The sequence below is a fragment of the Hylobates moloch genome, unplaced genomic scaffold, assembly GCF_009828535.3.
Source record: "Hylobates moloch isolate HMO894 unplaced genomic scaffold, HMol_V3 SCAFFOLD_18, whole genome shotgun sequence".
NCBI classification, from domain to species: Eukaryota; Metazoa; Chordata; class Mammalia; order Primates; family Hylobatidae; genus Hylobates; species Hylobates moloch.
This window is the reverse complement of record NW_026652293.1, coordinates 72,955,660-72,972,414: the sequence shown is the minus strand read 5'-3', so window position 1 is coordinate 72,972,414 and position 16,755 is coordinate 72,955,660. Positions and strand designations below refer to the sequence as shown.

The 16,755-nt window shown below is 37.4% G+C and overlaps 1 protein-coding gene across 1 annotated transcript in view; it reads right to left on the bottom strand.

Annotated features, from left to right (window-relative positions):
• Positions 1-16,755, bottom strand: part of FMN2 (formin 2) — a 389,644-nt gene that overhangs the window by 27,242 nt on the left and 345,647 nt on the right. Inside the window, exon 16 of the mRNA XM_032137182.2 lies at positions 4,264-4,413. Coding sequence (XP_031993073.2) covers positions 4,264-4,413 — 150 coding nt within the window. The remainder of the gene's footprint in view (positions 1-4,263; positions 4,414-16,755) is intronic.

Below are 16,755 nucleotides of genomic sequence, written 5' to 3'. Positions count from 1 at the left end.
GATATTTTTCAATCTATATACACCAAACTAGTCCAAGGAAAATTCTACCAGAAAAATTTCAAGGACACCATTAACATCATCTTTCAGGTTATTTCTACCATGCTAAGACATTTTGCTAAGTACATGGCTTACTTTTAAAGGCTTAATAAATTAGGCCAGATTATTGTTTACTTTTTTGGGGAAACTGTTCTTCCTTCAAAAACACTGCTCTGAAGGGAACTGTCAATCGTGGTAACACTCTTCTCTTGCTTCAGGATCAGGTTTGTGAACTGCTAAGCTAACCACGGTACCACCAGGGCTGATCCAGAGATGGACACAATTCATTCGGGGTTCCTCCCTGGTATTTTTGCAGATGGATATGGAAACTGCTCTCTCCTCCTGGGTTATGAGAATATAAGCCATGGCAGTGGCTGACAGCTAAGGAACAGCCTAGCTTGGAAGTTAAAGCTAAGCTACAGAGCAGTGGGGGGTTGGGAAGAAAGGGTGAGAGAAAGAAGAGGAAAAAGAAGGAGAAAGAATAGAGAGGACATTTAAAAAGACACATGGATCACGGAAGAGACAGGTACAGACACATGCGGCTGACTAACAACACTCACAGCAGGTAGAATTCTGCATTCAGGCCTTCACAGGCAAGTTCCACTCTTGCCCTTCTGAGTTTTGACTGTCTAAACAAATACAATCTCTCTCTCTCTCTGTCTGTCTCTCTCTGTCTCTCTCTTTTTGCTTTGAGGTATTCAGAGCAGGGATTTTATTACCTACAATGATCAACTCAAGTTATGGAAGAAAACATATTCATTACTTTACTAGGCTAAGTTCTAATTTCCCTGTCTGTTCCAAAGGTAATGATGCAACAAGTCAAGTCAGCAAATACTTAGCAGACACAAAGAGGGGAAAGGCAGTGTGGCTCGTTAAAAGTGAGAGCTATACCAGATATGAGGACACTAATCCCATTGAGAAAGACCAACACTGAGTGGTTCTTAAAAACAACAACAACAACAACAACAGCAATATGCAAATATCAAAAAATTAATGGTATAAAATCGACATATTGTTAGGCAGTATAGGATTAGCCATTGAGGTTGATAGTAAATAGTATAGGAGTACAGAGGCGAGAAACAGGTTGGAGAACAGCATCCCATTTTAAGTATTTGTAATTCCACTTGAGGTTCTACTCACACTGATAGTAACTGTACAAGAAGTTTCACACTTTTAAATGACCACACTGGCATTTCCTATCCATGTCCCAGGGCATTCAAAACATTTCTGAAATACTTTTCCATTTAACTATAGAAAATATAAAGTTTACACCAGGCCAGGTGTGGTGGCTCACGCCTGTAATCCCAGCACTTTGGGAGGCTGAGGTGGGTGGATCATGAGGTCAAGAGATGGAGACCATCCTGGCCAACATGGTGAAACCCCATCTCTACTAAAAATACAGAAATTAGCCGGGCATTGTGGCGGGCACCTGTAGTCTCAGCTACTCAGGAGGCTGAGGCAGGAGAATCGCTTGAACCTGGGAGGCAGAGGTTGCAGTGAGCCAAGATCGCGCCACTGCACTCCAGCCTGGGCGACAGAGTGAGACTATGTCTCAAAAAAAAAAAAAAAAAAAAAGTTTACACCAAAGCAGGGCACAGGTGTGCATTTGGGCAGTCAGATGTCAGATGGGGTGCCACCCTTAGAAGGACTCTGTGGTTGCTTTAATGCTTTGCTGTCTTGAAATGATTTTTATACAAGAAATTCTGCATTTTCATTTTTCACTGTTTCTAAAAAGTACATAGCTGGTCCCTCACTAAGGAAAGGAACAGAGTTGTTCTGCAAACAACTCCAACCAATGGTTTTCCTTTTCAAGCAAACTGGTTATCATTTGCCAAGAGGGTAATAGATTTTGGAAGTCAATGGGCAAAGCAGCGTTCTCACCTGCCACGTGTTCTTCCTTAGCCCTTTATTAAAAGCAAATGATTTAGAAAACTGAGAAGTCTGCAGTCAAGAGCACTTGTAAACTGCCATTCGCAACACTGCTAACGTGAATGTAGGGTCACCAAGTGTGAACCCAAAGCCCATCACGTAGTTCTAGGACATGACAAGCACAGGATAAAGAAGAAAAAAAAATGGATCTGGCTGATTTTATGAGATACTTAGAGAGTGAAGGAAAGCTCATTCTGGGCATGTCAGATGCACATAATGCCACCAAACAGTGGGTTGTTGTTGATAATGTCATCTAGAAACAATTCTATCTCATGGAGCATGTGTTAGACGGGACTCTGAGGATGCTTGGGGAGCAAAGCATCTGAATTAGTCCATCTCAACATTTTGTCTGAGGAAGCATCTCACCAGCTTATATTCTGGTCTATGCTAGCAGAAGAAAGCGACAAGGAGGGTGTCCAGCATCCTTGGCCTGTGACCTCCACGACAGGACCAAGCCATTCTCCGACAGCGATGCACTTGCTTACCTGATGTGCATCGGACCAGCTTCTCCAAAGTGACAACGTCATCAGTCCCATCTTGTTGATGTCTAAAATCACACCATCTACACTCCCATTGAGGACTCTAATCCTAGACATGATGAAAATAATCGCACAAGGGGAAACACAACTCTTTTCATTTTGAACCTTAGTGTAAATAAGTTTCAAACCCTTTTCTAGGGGACCAGGTTTAGATTAGAGGTAAAAGGAGGAATGTAGGGACTTAGGGAAGGGCGCGAATGGAAGTTCTGTGTGATGTGCTAAAGTTAAGAAAAAAAGTTTCCTCTTTACAGTCTTCCCAACTGAGCAAGCCTGTTGTTGGTAAATATCACTTAATATATGACTTAGTCTGAAGGAAAAGAACAGTGATTCAAATATGCTTATTTTTAAGCAATTATCTCTTCTACCCCACCTGCATATAAATTTAACTGAAAGCTCTTATCTTTTACGTTAACACTTACTGATACATTTGGAAGCAGAATAAGCTCATTATGTTTAGAGTGCATGTTTAAAGGGTTTTCCTTCTGTTCAAACCACTTTCTTTTTCTACCTACTATTCACTGAGGATAGTTTCTTCTATGACAGACCTATGGAATCTAAGTTATTAATTACAGGAGTAAGCGCAAGTCTGGCATAGTTTGCAGGCTCAACAAATGTTACCAACTGATTCACCTAATTTAAGGAGGCATCAAAATTGAATTACTACTGAAAATCAGGTGGACAACCATAGTATCGTGTGTAAGCAGACCAAAATGAAGACAATAAGCAGAAAACAGTGGAATTTTGTGAACAAAGTTTCTCAGGATGTAACTCTTTTTGTTTTTTTTTTTTTTTTTTTTTTTTGAGACAGCCTTGATCTGTTGTCCAGGCTGAAGTGCAGTGGCACGATCTCGGCTCACTGCAACCTCCGCCTCCCGGGTTCAAGCGATTCTCCTGCCTCAGTCTCCCAAGTAGCTGGGATTACAGGTGCCCACCACAACGCCCGGCTAATTTTTGTACTTTTAGTAGAGACAGGGTTTCGCCAAGTTTGCCAGGCTAGTCTTGAACTCATGACCTCAAGTGATCTGCTTGCCTCGGCCTCTCAAAGTGCTGGGATTACAGGCGTGAGCCACCGCTCTTGGCTCACAGGATGTAAGTTTTCTAAAGATCTAAAGCAAAGTTACTGTTGGTGATGTTAGGAAGTATACTAATTGGCTCGGCATTATGGCTTGCTTTATAGTATAGATTATGTTTCCCTTTATCTTCCCACTAGACGCAGCTGTTTGGGGACGCTGCCCTGGGAGGGCTAGCCTTCTTCATGACTTGTCCCACAGCTCTACAAGAATCTTGAAAGGTCTTTTAAAAAATATTGACATCTGTGTTTCTTGGTGATATCTGGATGAAATTTTGATATGAGTGGTAAACCGACAATATCCCATGAATTGAGCAAACTATTCCTTTTACCCTTATAGCCTTTGCTATCTGTTCTTTGAAGTGAGTGGGTCTGCCATTGCAGCAGGGTTGTTCAAGCCTTCTTACGTGGTCACTTTTACATGGTTTCCTCATGACAGAAGTTGTTTTACCCGACAGTGGTCCTGGCAAACCAGCACCCTAGCTACTCTCTGTAGCATCCTAGCTTCTGTGCTGACTCTTCTTATTAAAACTCCAAATTTTGCCAAATGTCAGCAACCTCTTCAACTTGCCACCCCGGGTTGAGTGCCATCTAATTTTTTCTTCAGGCTATGAAAATTGGCAACCCAGTGGTGCCACACCTAATAAAACACCAGTTTTAAAATGCCATTGTGCAAATGAAAATACCTACCTCTCTTGTAGAAGAAGTTTGTTCTCTTTCTTCCAGAAGTCTTTAAAGTCAGAGCTGAATTCATGCCAGATACTGAAGAAAGCATTTGGGGACACCTCCTTCTCACCAAGTTTTGGTTTCATGAAGAAATATGCCGTGGTCTCCAAAAAGCTGTCAAATCATACACACACAAGAGCATAAAAGCCATGATTACTTTCCAATATGGGATATTCTTTCTCTATCCAAATGCTGATTTTATTCACGCACAATTATTATTACCAAGAGGACTCAAGCTCTTCAAGCACCAACAGTAGCTCTCTTATGGTTTAAGGTTAAGAGTTTTGGATACAGATAGTAGCAACTGACAAGAATCCTACATGTACTAATAACTACCCCTTGACCAATTCTATTTCAAAATTAATCACTCTATGTTGGACATACTCCAGAAATGAACTTGTCATCAAGATGAGACATATTGAAAGTGGTGGGCCTATACTTTCTTTCTAAACTCTAAACAAATGAAATGTCAAACATGTGTCCCCAAACTAATATGTAGTCCATATTTATATTATATTGCTTATATACTATTTGCCTTCCTACATTGTTAGAAGGAATAAAAGCAAGAGTCCCAGCCAGGCGCGGTGGCTCACGCCTGTAATCCCAGCACTTTGGGAGGCCAAGGTGGGCGGATCACGAGGTCAGGAGATCGAGACCATCCTGGCTAACATGGTGAAACCCTGTCTCTATTAAAATTACTTTAAAATTAAATTATAAAAAAAAAAATTAGCCGGGCATGGTGGTGGGCACCTGTAGTCCCAGCTACTTGGGAGGCTGAGAGGCAGGAGAATGGCATGAACCCAGGAGGCAGAGGTTGCAGTGAGCCAAGATTGCACCACTGCACTCCAGCCGGGGCAACAGAGCCAGACTCCATCTCAAAAAAAAAAAAAAAAAAAAGCAAGAGATGCTGACAAAGTCTCCCATCAGAGACCACAGTGCTATCATTGAGTAGAGACCAATATGGCAGCCAGGACTGTGACGGTAGATTGCTCAGGGCCAGTTTTCAGAAGGTGCCAATCAGAGGCTGCTTCATATTACAGCTATATGGAGCTCAGAAGAGTTTCAAAGTGGTTATTTGACAAAGAACATACCACTAGTAAATGGTAGGTTTCTGACTTAACGTAAGTCTTCCAGTCCCATGAGTGATGCCCTGAGAAGAATCCTGACCAATACAGTCGATAACGCTGTGGCGAGAAAGGTCAGAGATGCTGTAAAGGAGTGGCATGCAAATAAGCTTGTCTTTTTTTTCTTTCTTTGGCCTAGGGCCAGCACTATTTCTGCTCCACAAAAACTCAAGTTTGACCTACTCTGAAGTAGAAATATCAAAGGCAACTTGATTTTGCTCAGTGACAAAAGTATGTATATACACATATATAAACATACATACCCTAACATATACACTTACACATATCTCTGTGTATTCAGCTTGCCATAGCCGATTTCAAATGTCTATTATGAAAAACAGTATGAGCATTAAAATATTGAGGGTTTTTTTTTTTTTTTTTTTTTGAGATGGAGTCTCACACTGTCACCTGGGCTAGAATGCAACAGCATGGTCTCAGCTCACTGCAACCTCCACCTCCTGGGTTCAAGCGATTCTCCTGCCTCAGCCTCCTGAATAGCTGGGATTACAGGTGCCCGCCACCATGCCCGGTGAATTTTTTAAAATACTGAGATCTTTAAGGTGAGTTTGCTCAGAAGGTAAAAGAGTCAGAGCATTCACACGTAAAAACAAACATTCACAGCTACTCTTGACTGTGGGTTACCAGTGTATGACTAATCTGCTCTGTGTTTAAACTTGCCTATGGCTGTCTGTGAGCAGCAAGATTCCCAGGATATCAGCTTTTTAAGTTCTAGGCAGAGATGACAAGACTGATTTAATCAGTGTGTGGATCTCAGGTATTATATTTTTCTCCTTAGCCTACTAGAAAAATGACACAGTACAGTCAATTAAACCTGAGAAAGAGTCAGGCTGTGAAGTGGATATGCTACGTGAGGATCTGGCTGCCACAGGCTATGGTAATGACATTAGAATGCATCTGACGGAATGTGTTGATGGCGTCAGAACTGCCCGGAGAGTAGATAGCAGAGACCACACAGAGTCTAAGACATATCTGGGTCATATTTTATTAAAACTGATAACATAAACACATACATGCCTTCTGGGAAAACTGGTCATTTTCCTTATATACCTAAAAAGAATGTATGACCTGTTAGACTGAAGTTAGGTCTCAAGTGTTTTCTATCCATTTATTCATTTTCATCATTGCTCTGGTCTTTGAACTTCATAAAACTGATTATTTCAGAGCAAGCCCATCTGTTTGGGTAGCCATATGTAAGTTGCAATAGCTAGTTCACCCAGACAGTTATCTTGCAACATTTTGCAAGTTTTATCACGAGGTAGCGTGGTATCAAAAGCAAAGAATGTAAGATTTAGAATGAGAAGACATGGAATATTGAATCCTGCCTCTATGACCAGCTATATGAGCAAACCATTTAACATCACTGTGCCTCAGCTTTTCTACTGTAAAACAGAGATTATCATAAACAGTTGTTTTGAAGTCCAGTGGGTAAAAATGAATTGCCAAAGTGTTTGTTGAATGTGTCAACACAAAACAAATGTATTTTATATTACATATAATGTTATATTACATACGGTATATATTTTATATTTCATATTAAATAAATATAAATATGTATTTCCTAAAAATATTCTCTAAATTATAACTAATTCAGTTGGGGCTGATTTATTAACAGATTCTCATGTGATCATGTTCTGTGAAGATTTTTTTTTTTAGTTACCAGTAGGCACAAAAGCTTCCGATACTAGTGATAATTATTCTGATTATTCAATAATTTCTTCTTGGCTCTGTTATATAAAGCACATAGATTTACACAGTTAATTTAACTTCTGAGCCTCAGTTTTTTTCATCTGTAAGTGGAAAAAATGCCTGCTTTTCAAGGTTGTGATGAAGATTAAATAAAGTACCTTGCAAGTTATAAACTGAAGTAGTAATATATGTATTCACTTTATAAGAGGAAAAATTTTTCAATAAAAATGTTCTTTGCGCAAAACTTTATGAACCTGTGAGCCAAATGAGTATCCAACAATTGATTTAAAGTCAAACGTGAACCTGATTATTGGCATGAGTCACAATAAAAAGAAACTTTTGTTGGTAGCTATTTCTTTGGATGTGGGCATGGTGAAAGAGTAAGTGTACTTGAGTATGTGACGTAGAGAGTCCAGAAGGATTAACTGAGGATCACGACTGCTGTCTCAACTGTACACTACCACCCTACTCCCTGAAAGAAAGTGTAAATACTTAAAAACAACAACAACAACAACAACAACAACAACAACAAAAACAAGCAGCCTGTAATCCCGGCACTTTGGGAGGCCGAGGCGGGCAGATCACGGAGTCAGGAGATCGAGACCATCCTGGCTAACACGGTGAAACCCCATCTCTACTAAAAATACAAAAAAAAAAAAAAAAAAAAATTAGCCGGGCGTGGTAGCGGGTGCCTGTAGTCCCAGGTACTTGGGAGGCTGAGGCAGGAGAATGGCATGAACCTGGGAGGCGGAGCTTGCAGTGAGCTGAGATAGTGCCACTGCATTCCAGCCTGGGTGACAGAGCAAGACTCCATCTCAAAAACAAACAAACAAACAAACAAGCAAATAACAGGACAATAATTTCTACAGATTATCAAGGTATCTTTTATGCCAGAGGCATTTTTGGTTATGTAATTCTGTCTGGCATTAGGTAGCCCTCGGTGAATTCAAACTTGCATAACACGAAAAGAGACCCACTTGGGTGGTGGGTGGGAGGGGTAAATTCCATCTTTTCTGAATTATTTCCTTCTTTTAAATCTGAAACCAGGAGGATCCCAGCCACCATACAGCAATACAGGATTCACTACAAAAAGACAGACATCTTACCTAGGACCTTCCTTACTACACAGGCTTTTCTGTGAGACTCCCTCAAAATGACCCTGGCACACGAAGAGGTAGTAGTTAAAAGACGTTCAGTTATAAAAAAAAAATGCAGTGATCATAATAACAGATAACTCCGGATGTCACTGAACAATCAACATCCCTGTGGTCTGGACTCTTAAATGGTCCTTTTTTGAAAAGATCAACACTACACGTCTTTTACTACAAACATTAGACAGTACAAATATATTTCTCTGCAATGGAATTGAGGTACCTGCAGAGCTCTAAAATGATAGCTACAGAAGCAGGATCATTTTGGAATTTCTCTGAATCCCACACAAAAATGGAAAGAGCAACTAGTATTAAAAATCAAAGCTAACAGACCTACAAAGACCTAGGTATCTAACGTCCCCAACAAAACTCAAAATTACAGCTAAGGACAAACTACTCACAACATAAAACCCACATGGTAACATCATCTGTACAGGAGGAAGCAGAGGGAAGCAACAGGAACTCTCTCCTAAAAGCAGGAAGAACCCTGGAATTACAAAAAGGTATTCCTGAAAAGTGTCATCAGGGCTAACCCGAGAACTGTGCTGAAACCGGAAGACGTTTTACACAGTCGAATGCATGGACCAGAAGAAAGGATGTGGAGTAACTTCTGAAAGGGCTGGAAGCAGTCTGAGCTGTATGAACTCTTAGTACTGACCCAAGAGAAACTCCCTTTTAGGGCTAAGCTCTGCGTTGAGAGAAAATGCTGAGAGTGGAATTCAAATTGTGCAGGAAAAAACTCCAGAACAAAGAAAATAGAAAATGCAGGTAAAATGCACTTATCATTGTGCAAAAGCAACAAAAGAGGAAACTCTAGAGCACTAAAGTTAGAAATGTTTTCCTCGCGCATCTATTTCTCCTAACATTTCGGTAAAATTCACTTCAAATAAAAATGAGCAAGATGAAAATACTGCAGTGGAAAAAGCTACGTAAAAACACTAAACATAGCAAAGGTGGCCTGGTTTTATTATCCGAGTAGACTTCCAAGACAAAGCACATAACCAGGGTGTTACTTCATAATTATAAAAGCATCCACATTATCAAGAAGACATAACAATCCTAAAGATATGCATCTAATGAAACAGTTTCAAAATTCATGAAGCAAAAGTTGCAGGACTAAAAGGAAAAAGGGACAAAATCATAATCAAATTGGATATTTTAACACCTCTTTCTCAGTAGTCAAGAGAACTAGATTAAAATATCACTAATGACACAGAAGAGTTGAATATTATTATCAAAAACTGACCCAGTTGGCATTTGTAGAACATTATGATCAATGGTAGAATATACACCAGAACATGAAATATTCATCAACATAGACCATATGCTGAGTCATAAAACAAGTCTCAGTAAATTTCAAACTGAAATTATACAGAGTAAGTTCCCTGAGCACAGTGGTATTAAATTATGAAGGAACAAAAATAATATCTAGGTAACATCCAATTTGGCCATTAAGCAAACCTGTGATAAATAACCCATGGATCAAAAAGAAATCCTAAAAGAAATGAAAAAACATTCCAAACTAAATAAAAATAAAAACAAAAAAATATCAAAATATATGGGATACAGATAAAGCAAGTACTTAGAGAGAAATTGAACTTTAAAATGAATATATTAAAAAGAAATGTGTAAAATCAGTTATTTAGACAACCAACTCAAGAAACTGTAAAGGAGCAAATTAAACCCAGCTTAGTAGAAGAATAGAAATAATAAAAATGAACACAAAACAATGAAATAGAAACTAAATCTTACAGAAAATCAACTCAGTCAGAGGTTGGTTTATTGAAAAGCTTAATAAAATTGATAAACCCCTACCCAAATTGATTAAGAAAAAAAGAGAGAAAATGCAAAGTGTCAATACTAGGGTGAAAGCAGTCATCTTTATAGATCGTACTGGCTTAAAATGATAATGTGATAACGTTGTAAACAATTTTATGCCTGTAGATTTGACATGTTAAATGAAATAAGCAATTACTTAAACAACAAAACTTTCTAAAACTGACAGGAGAAACAGAAAATATAAGTACCCCTAAATCTAAGACAATTCAATTATTTTCCATAAATAGAAAATTATTTTTTATAAACTTGTAATCAAATTTATCTCCACACTCCAAACAATTCTGACCCAATTTGTTTCACAAGTGAATTAACAAACATTTGATGAAGAAATAAAGCCAATCTTACACTAACTCATCCAGAAAATAGAAGAGGGTATACTTTCCAACTCATTTTACGAAGCCAGCTTTACCCTGATGTTGATATGGAAAACTAAAAGAGATATTATGAAAGAAAATAAATTTATAGACAAATATCCCTCATGAGCATAAGCAAAAAAAAAAAAAAATCTTTAATAAAACATCATCAGATCAAATGCAGCAATTTCCAAAGTGGATAATATATCATAACAAATTCGGGTTTACCCCAATAACACAAATTGGTGTTAACATTGAAAAGCATTCAGTGTAATTTGCCACATTTATAGAAGGAGCAAAATAAATATAATTTTAGTAAGTGTAAAAAACATGGACAAAAATCAACACCAGTTTATTATTACAAAAAGGAAAAAACTCTGCAGGCTAACCCTAGACATAAACTTACACAATTAGATAAATACTATCTATGAAAAACCTAGAGTGAACATACTCAATGGTATTTGATATTTTCTTTTTAGTTCAGAAATAAAACAAGGATGTCTGCTCTTCCCGATTCTATTCAACATTGTACTGAAATCTCTAGCCAGTTAATAGAGGAAAAAATAAGGAAGAAATAAAACACATATATGTGTATATATATACACAACATGGTTGTATACCTCGAAAACACTATGCAGTTTACAAACATAACAAAACCTGTTAGAACCAATAAGTGAATTTACTCAGAACTAAATAAGTGAACTTAATATTGATCCCATAGGATACAAGGTAGATATTTAAAAATCAATTGTATTTTTATACACCCTGGAAAAGACCACTGGGGAAAGACATGTTTTAAAACAATATAATTTGTATTACTATTATAAAACATCAACTATCCAACAATAAATCAAATCAAAGTGTGAAAACTACAGACATTGCTGAGAGAATTTAAAGAGAGCTGAAATAACTGTAAAGGTATAATATTTTCTTGGGCTGAAAGATTCAGTATTGTTAAGATCCATTTGCCCCAAATTGTTCTATGAATTCAAGGCAATCCCAATCAAGAGTTTTTTTTTTTTAAGGGACTGATATGCTGATTCTAAAATTTATGTAAAAATATAAAGCATCTGAAATAGCAAAAAAAAAAAAAAATACATTTTTTAAAAAAAGAACAAAGGTGAAGGACTTACATTATCTGATTTCAAGAGTTATTATAAAGCTACATTAATAGAGTATGGCATTGGTATAAGGACCTGGAAGGAGATTTGCACATACAAGGTCATCTGAATTTTTACAAATGGGGGGTAGGAAAGTTGTGTTTTTTTTTTATCAAATGGTGCTAGAACAATGGGATATCTATGATATCTGTCTGGAAAAAAGTCCTTACTCCAATAAAAAAGTAAGTATTTAGATGTAGAAGACAGAAACATAAGGCTTCTAAAATAAAACATTTAAAAAGTCTTTACATCCTTGGGCCAAACGAAATTTCTTAGATAAGACACAAAAAGGACAACCCATAAGAGAAAAAAAGTTGATAAATCAGACTTTAGCAAAGTAAAAATTCTTTTCATTTAAATATACCATTATGCCATTTCATACTCATAAGAGTTGGCTTAAATAAAAAAGACTGATAAAGTCTCACCTGTTGGGGAGAATGTAGAACAATTGAAATTTTCACATAGTGCTTTTGAGAGTGTAAAATGGCAAACCACTTCGGAGAAGTGTTTGACAATTCCTTATACATTTATACATATATGTATACATTTATATATATATAACATGACTCAGAAAACCTACCCTCGCCTATTAATTCCAAAGGAAATGAAACATGAATACAAAAAGACTCACACAAGAATGTTCACAGCAGCCCTGCTAATAATAACCCCAAATTGGAAACCCAAATGTCCACGAACAGGAGAATGGATACACTGTGATCTATAAATATGATGAAATGCTACTTAACAATAAAAAGGAAGAAGCTGCTGATATATCAATATGAAGTTACTCTAAAAAATAAGTGAAAAAAGCAGAGCCAAAATTATGCACGCCATATGAATCCATTTATAAAAGTCCACGCATACACAAACTTAATCTATGTTGACAAATCAGAACAATGATCACCTCTTCAGAGCAGTGTGAATTAAATATATTGGGAAACACAACTGTTTTAATGTTTTGGTTTAAAAGAAACCACTGAAAGGAACACTTAAGGTTTGTGCATTTTTAATGTTTATAAATTATGCCTCAACTAACCAAGAAAAGAGGAAGAAAAACAAAGAGAGAGAGAAGTGGGAAAGAAGGAATAACAAGGAGATGAAAAGACTGAATACAGGAGATTGCAAATGGTTCCTAAACAAACTTATTAAAAGAAAACAGGAGCAAAATAATGGCTCTGCAGACCAATGAGAGAAAGACATGTCTATCAAACAAACATGTCAGGAAGACATGTCTACTGAACAGATAAGGACTGTTGCCTAGTGTTTTAAAACATGCTAAAAGATATTAATAAAATGATAAAGGCTATGAAAAAAACTCAAAATTTTAAAAACTCAGACATAAGGTACAAGAACTTAGTAAAGAATTTGAAATTTAAAATGATCATTTCACACATGAAAACTGAATTAGAAGTAACACAAGAGTTAATAAGCACAACAGCTAATGTCTTAACGAAAACAGAAATAAAATGAGGAAAAGTTTTTAAATCAAAGAGAAATTTAAAAAAAAGATTTAAGAGAAAGTTGTAAGTATGGAAGACAAGAAATTCCTATGTGTATTATAAAAGCCTCCTGTACTGAAGACAATCAAGGCAACGGAACAGAAACATCATAACAAAAATGATTCAAAATGTTAGTTTGATAGGAAAGACAAGTTCAAGAGATCTATTATACAACACCGTAATAATAGTTAATGACAATATATTGTATTCTTGTAGATTAATAGAGTAGATTTCAAGTGTTCTCACTATAAAAACTGGTAAGTATGTGAGGTAATGCATATGTTAACCAGCTCAATTTAGCCATTCCACAATGTATTCAAGATCCAGAGCTGCCTGGAGAAATGGGTCAATCCAGGTCTCGAGGAAAAAAATTGTTCAAAATGAACCTGGAGTGTCGTATCCAAGAAGATAGCAGAGAAGGTCATGTCAAAAGGACTCAAAGTGAACTTAAAGATGGAACATTTTAGCCAGGTGCAGTGGTTCATGTCTGCAATTGCAACACTTAAGGAGGCCAAGGCAAGAGGATCACTTGAAGCCAGGAGTTTGAGACCAGCCTGAGCAACATAGCAAGACCTCATCTCTACACAAAATACAAAATTAGTCAGGTGTGGTGGTGTGCGCCTGCCCAGCTACTTGGGAGGGTGGGGTGGGAAGACTGCTTGAGCCTAGGGGGTTAAGGTTGCAGTAAGCCATGATCCTACCGTTGTACTCTCTAGCCTGGGCAACAGAGTGAAACTCTGTATTAAAAAAAAAAAATGAAATGTTTTGGACATCAATAACAATAATAATTGCAAAGCAGTAAAACACATCAAATATGTTAAATTCTCTGAGTTCACTACAATGCTTAAGGAAAAAAAAGATTTCTTCATTTTTGGTGGAAGGTGCTGGCGATACCACTCATTATTTTGGAAATTGGTAAACTACAAGAAAGAATCCTGCATTTCCCATATAGGAAACATACCACTGAATAACTCTATGCCAGATGAGGAAAAGTTTTTCTTTAAAGAAAAAGTATCTCACTGAATAACTGAGAACAAAATAAAAAGTCACCATTTTACAAATTATAAGGAGTTAAGACATATAGACACTGATTCCCAAAGGCTGGTGACATCACAAAAATGGACAACTAAATATGTCAGGCTTCCTCTTGGTAGAACACACCATAACACCTATAAAGTAATTTTGCCAAAATATTCAAACCTGAAGCTGATCGAGTATCTAGAGCTAACTACCTATCTAAAAGAAATACAAGACAGAGGATCGTGTGAAACTACATCACTGAGATAGAATCAGGAAAATCCATACTGTAGAGAAACTCTACAGAACAAATGATCTAATTTCTTCAACAACTCAATTTTAAGTGGAAAAAAGTGTTGTGGGGCACCTATTGTAAAAATGTAAGAGATATCATCTACTTATAATGGTTGGCATTTCTCTATATCCTGCTCAAAACAAACTGTAATCAAAATAAAATCAGTTGTAACATACATGAACTAATTGAATTTTTGAACAGCGACTTGGTATTTGGTGATATAAGAGCCTAATTATTTTTTAGGAGTGAAACTGGTGGTTTCTTTTAAAAAAGAGTATCTTGGGCCTGGCACGGTAGCTCACGCTTGTGATCCCAGCACTTCAGGAGGCCAAGGCGGGTGGATCACTAGAGGTCAGGAGTTCAAGACCAGCCTGGCCAACATAGTGAAACTCCACCTCTACTAAAAATATAAAAATTAGCCAGGCATGGTGGTGCGCACCTGTAATCCCAGCTACTTGGGAGGCTGTGGCAGGAGAATTGCTTGAACTCGGGAGGCGGAGGTTGCAGTGAGCCAAGATCACACCATTGAACTCCATCCTGAGTGACAGAGCAAGACTGCATCTTAAAAATAAATAAATAAAATAAAAGGGTATCTATATATATGGATGAAATTATATCTGTTGAGGATTTCCTTCAAAAATAATATGGGAGGAGGCAAGTGGGTAGGGTTATAGAGGAAACCAAATTGACTACAAATTGATAGTTGTTGAAGTTGAGTGATGGATAAAATGGAGGATCATTGTACTATTCTGTTCACCTTTGCACATATTTTAACTTTTCCATAATAGAGTAATATTTTTAAAAATCACAAGTGCATACACACACAACATTGGTACCACAAAGTAATAGCCATACACATCTTTTAAAATGGCATTCTAAAAATATTTTTAAGAGGGTAGAATATTGCTTTAAAGACTTCTACTGGATATTGTTTTTGACGATGACTTATGTTCCACAGATAATAAAAATAGACAGCTTTGATTTTTTTTACTTGAAAAGAGGCCATACCACAAACCGAGAGCTATTTTATATTCTTTTCAACTTCTCATCTGTTTTTAAGGCAATTCTCTGTCTGGGAATTGTGCACATAAAGAATGACTCAAAATTTGGTTTTTATTACAACCAAAAGAGGTGCTAGTAATTATCCTAAAATAGCATTTTCTTGCCGCAAGTTATGATCTCTTTGGAGAAGCATATTCTCTGCAAATGAAACACTATTTAAACAGCATATTGTGTTATTACCAATAGTTATTTCCCATCTATGAGCAGGATTTACTCCTGTTCAAGTATTATTTAAAATCTTGAATTAAAGCCCAGTAATTTTAGTGGTGTTCACTCTGTTGTAGTCTTAGAAGAGGGCACTACAGCTTTGCCCTTATTCATCAGGGAGCAGGTAGTAACTATATGCCAGGCACTACTCATGGCAGAGTGAAGACAAAGAAAAGCGTAAGCTCTAGTTGATGACTTTCTTGAAAAACATTTCTAATGGGTCAACAAATCAAAGAGTCAAGGTACAGAACAAAGCCATTCACCACGTTCTCCCTCAGGTTCACGTGCTGGCAGACATTACCAGATGCTCTCAATCCGGGATCTCCTTCTCAACAGTTTCTCTGCTTACCAAATACATGCTTCAAGAAGGGGAAACCCTTTCCTGATCAGGGTAAACCCTTTCATGATCCTGTTCAGAAAATGATAAGCACTGTCGCATATTTATTCTACAACAACCAGAAGCATATCTAAACAACCTAAGAGAGCACCTTTTGATGTGTGGCAGGGAGCTCTGGAAATGATTCTGAGTATAGAAAAAAAGAATGGATCCACAAAAGCAACTGGGGTCGGGGGAGTAACCTGAAGATGAGCTGACCTTCAGAATCATAAGTGTTTTTACTTTACTTTTTCCTAGCTGATGCCAGAGAGGCTTCCCATTCCAATTAGAGCAGTAATATCCCATCTTTACCTACCGGGTTTTTGCTTCTGTCATTCTGGCCTCACAGAGCATGATGATTTGATGCCGTATTTGTTTTTCATCTGCCTGGAATGCTCTTCACTCAAGTGTCTCATGGCTCTCTCTCTCTCTCACCTCATTCAAATCCTTGCTTAGTGAGATCCTCATGAGAAGCCAAAGTAAAAGTTGAACACTTGGCCCAACCTTCCACAACAGCCACCCCTGAATATTCCTTCCTTTTCTCTATAGCACTGACCGCCATCAGAAACACAAGATATTTTCTATGTGTGCTAACTATGGCTCTCCCTCCACTAGGATTTAACCTCTTGAAGGAATTTTTAGCATTTATGTCCATGGCTTTACTCT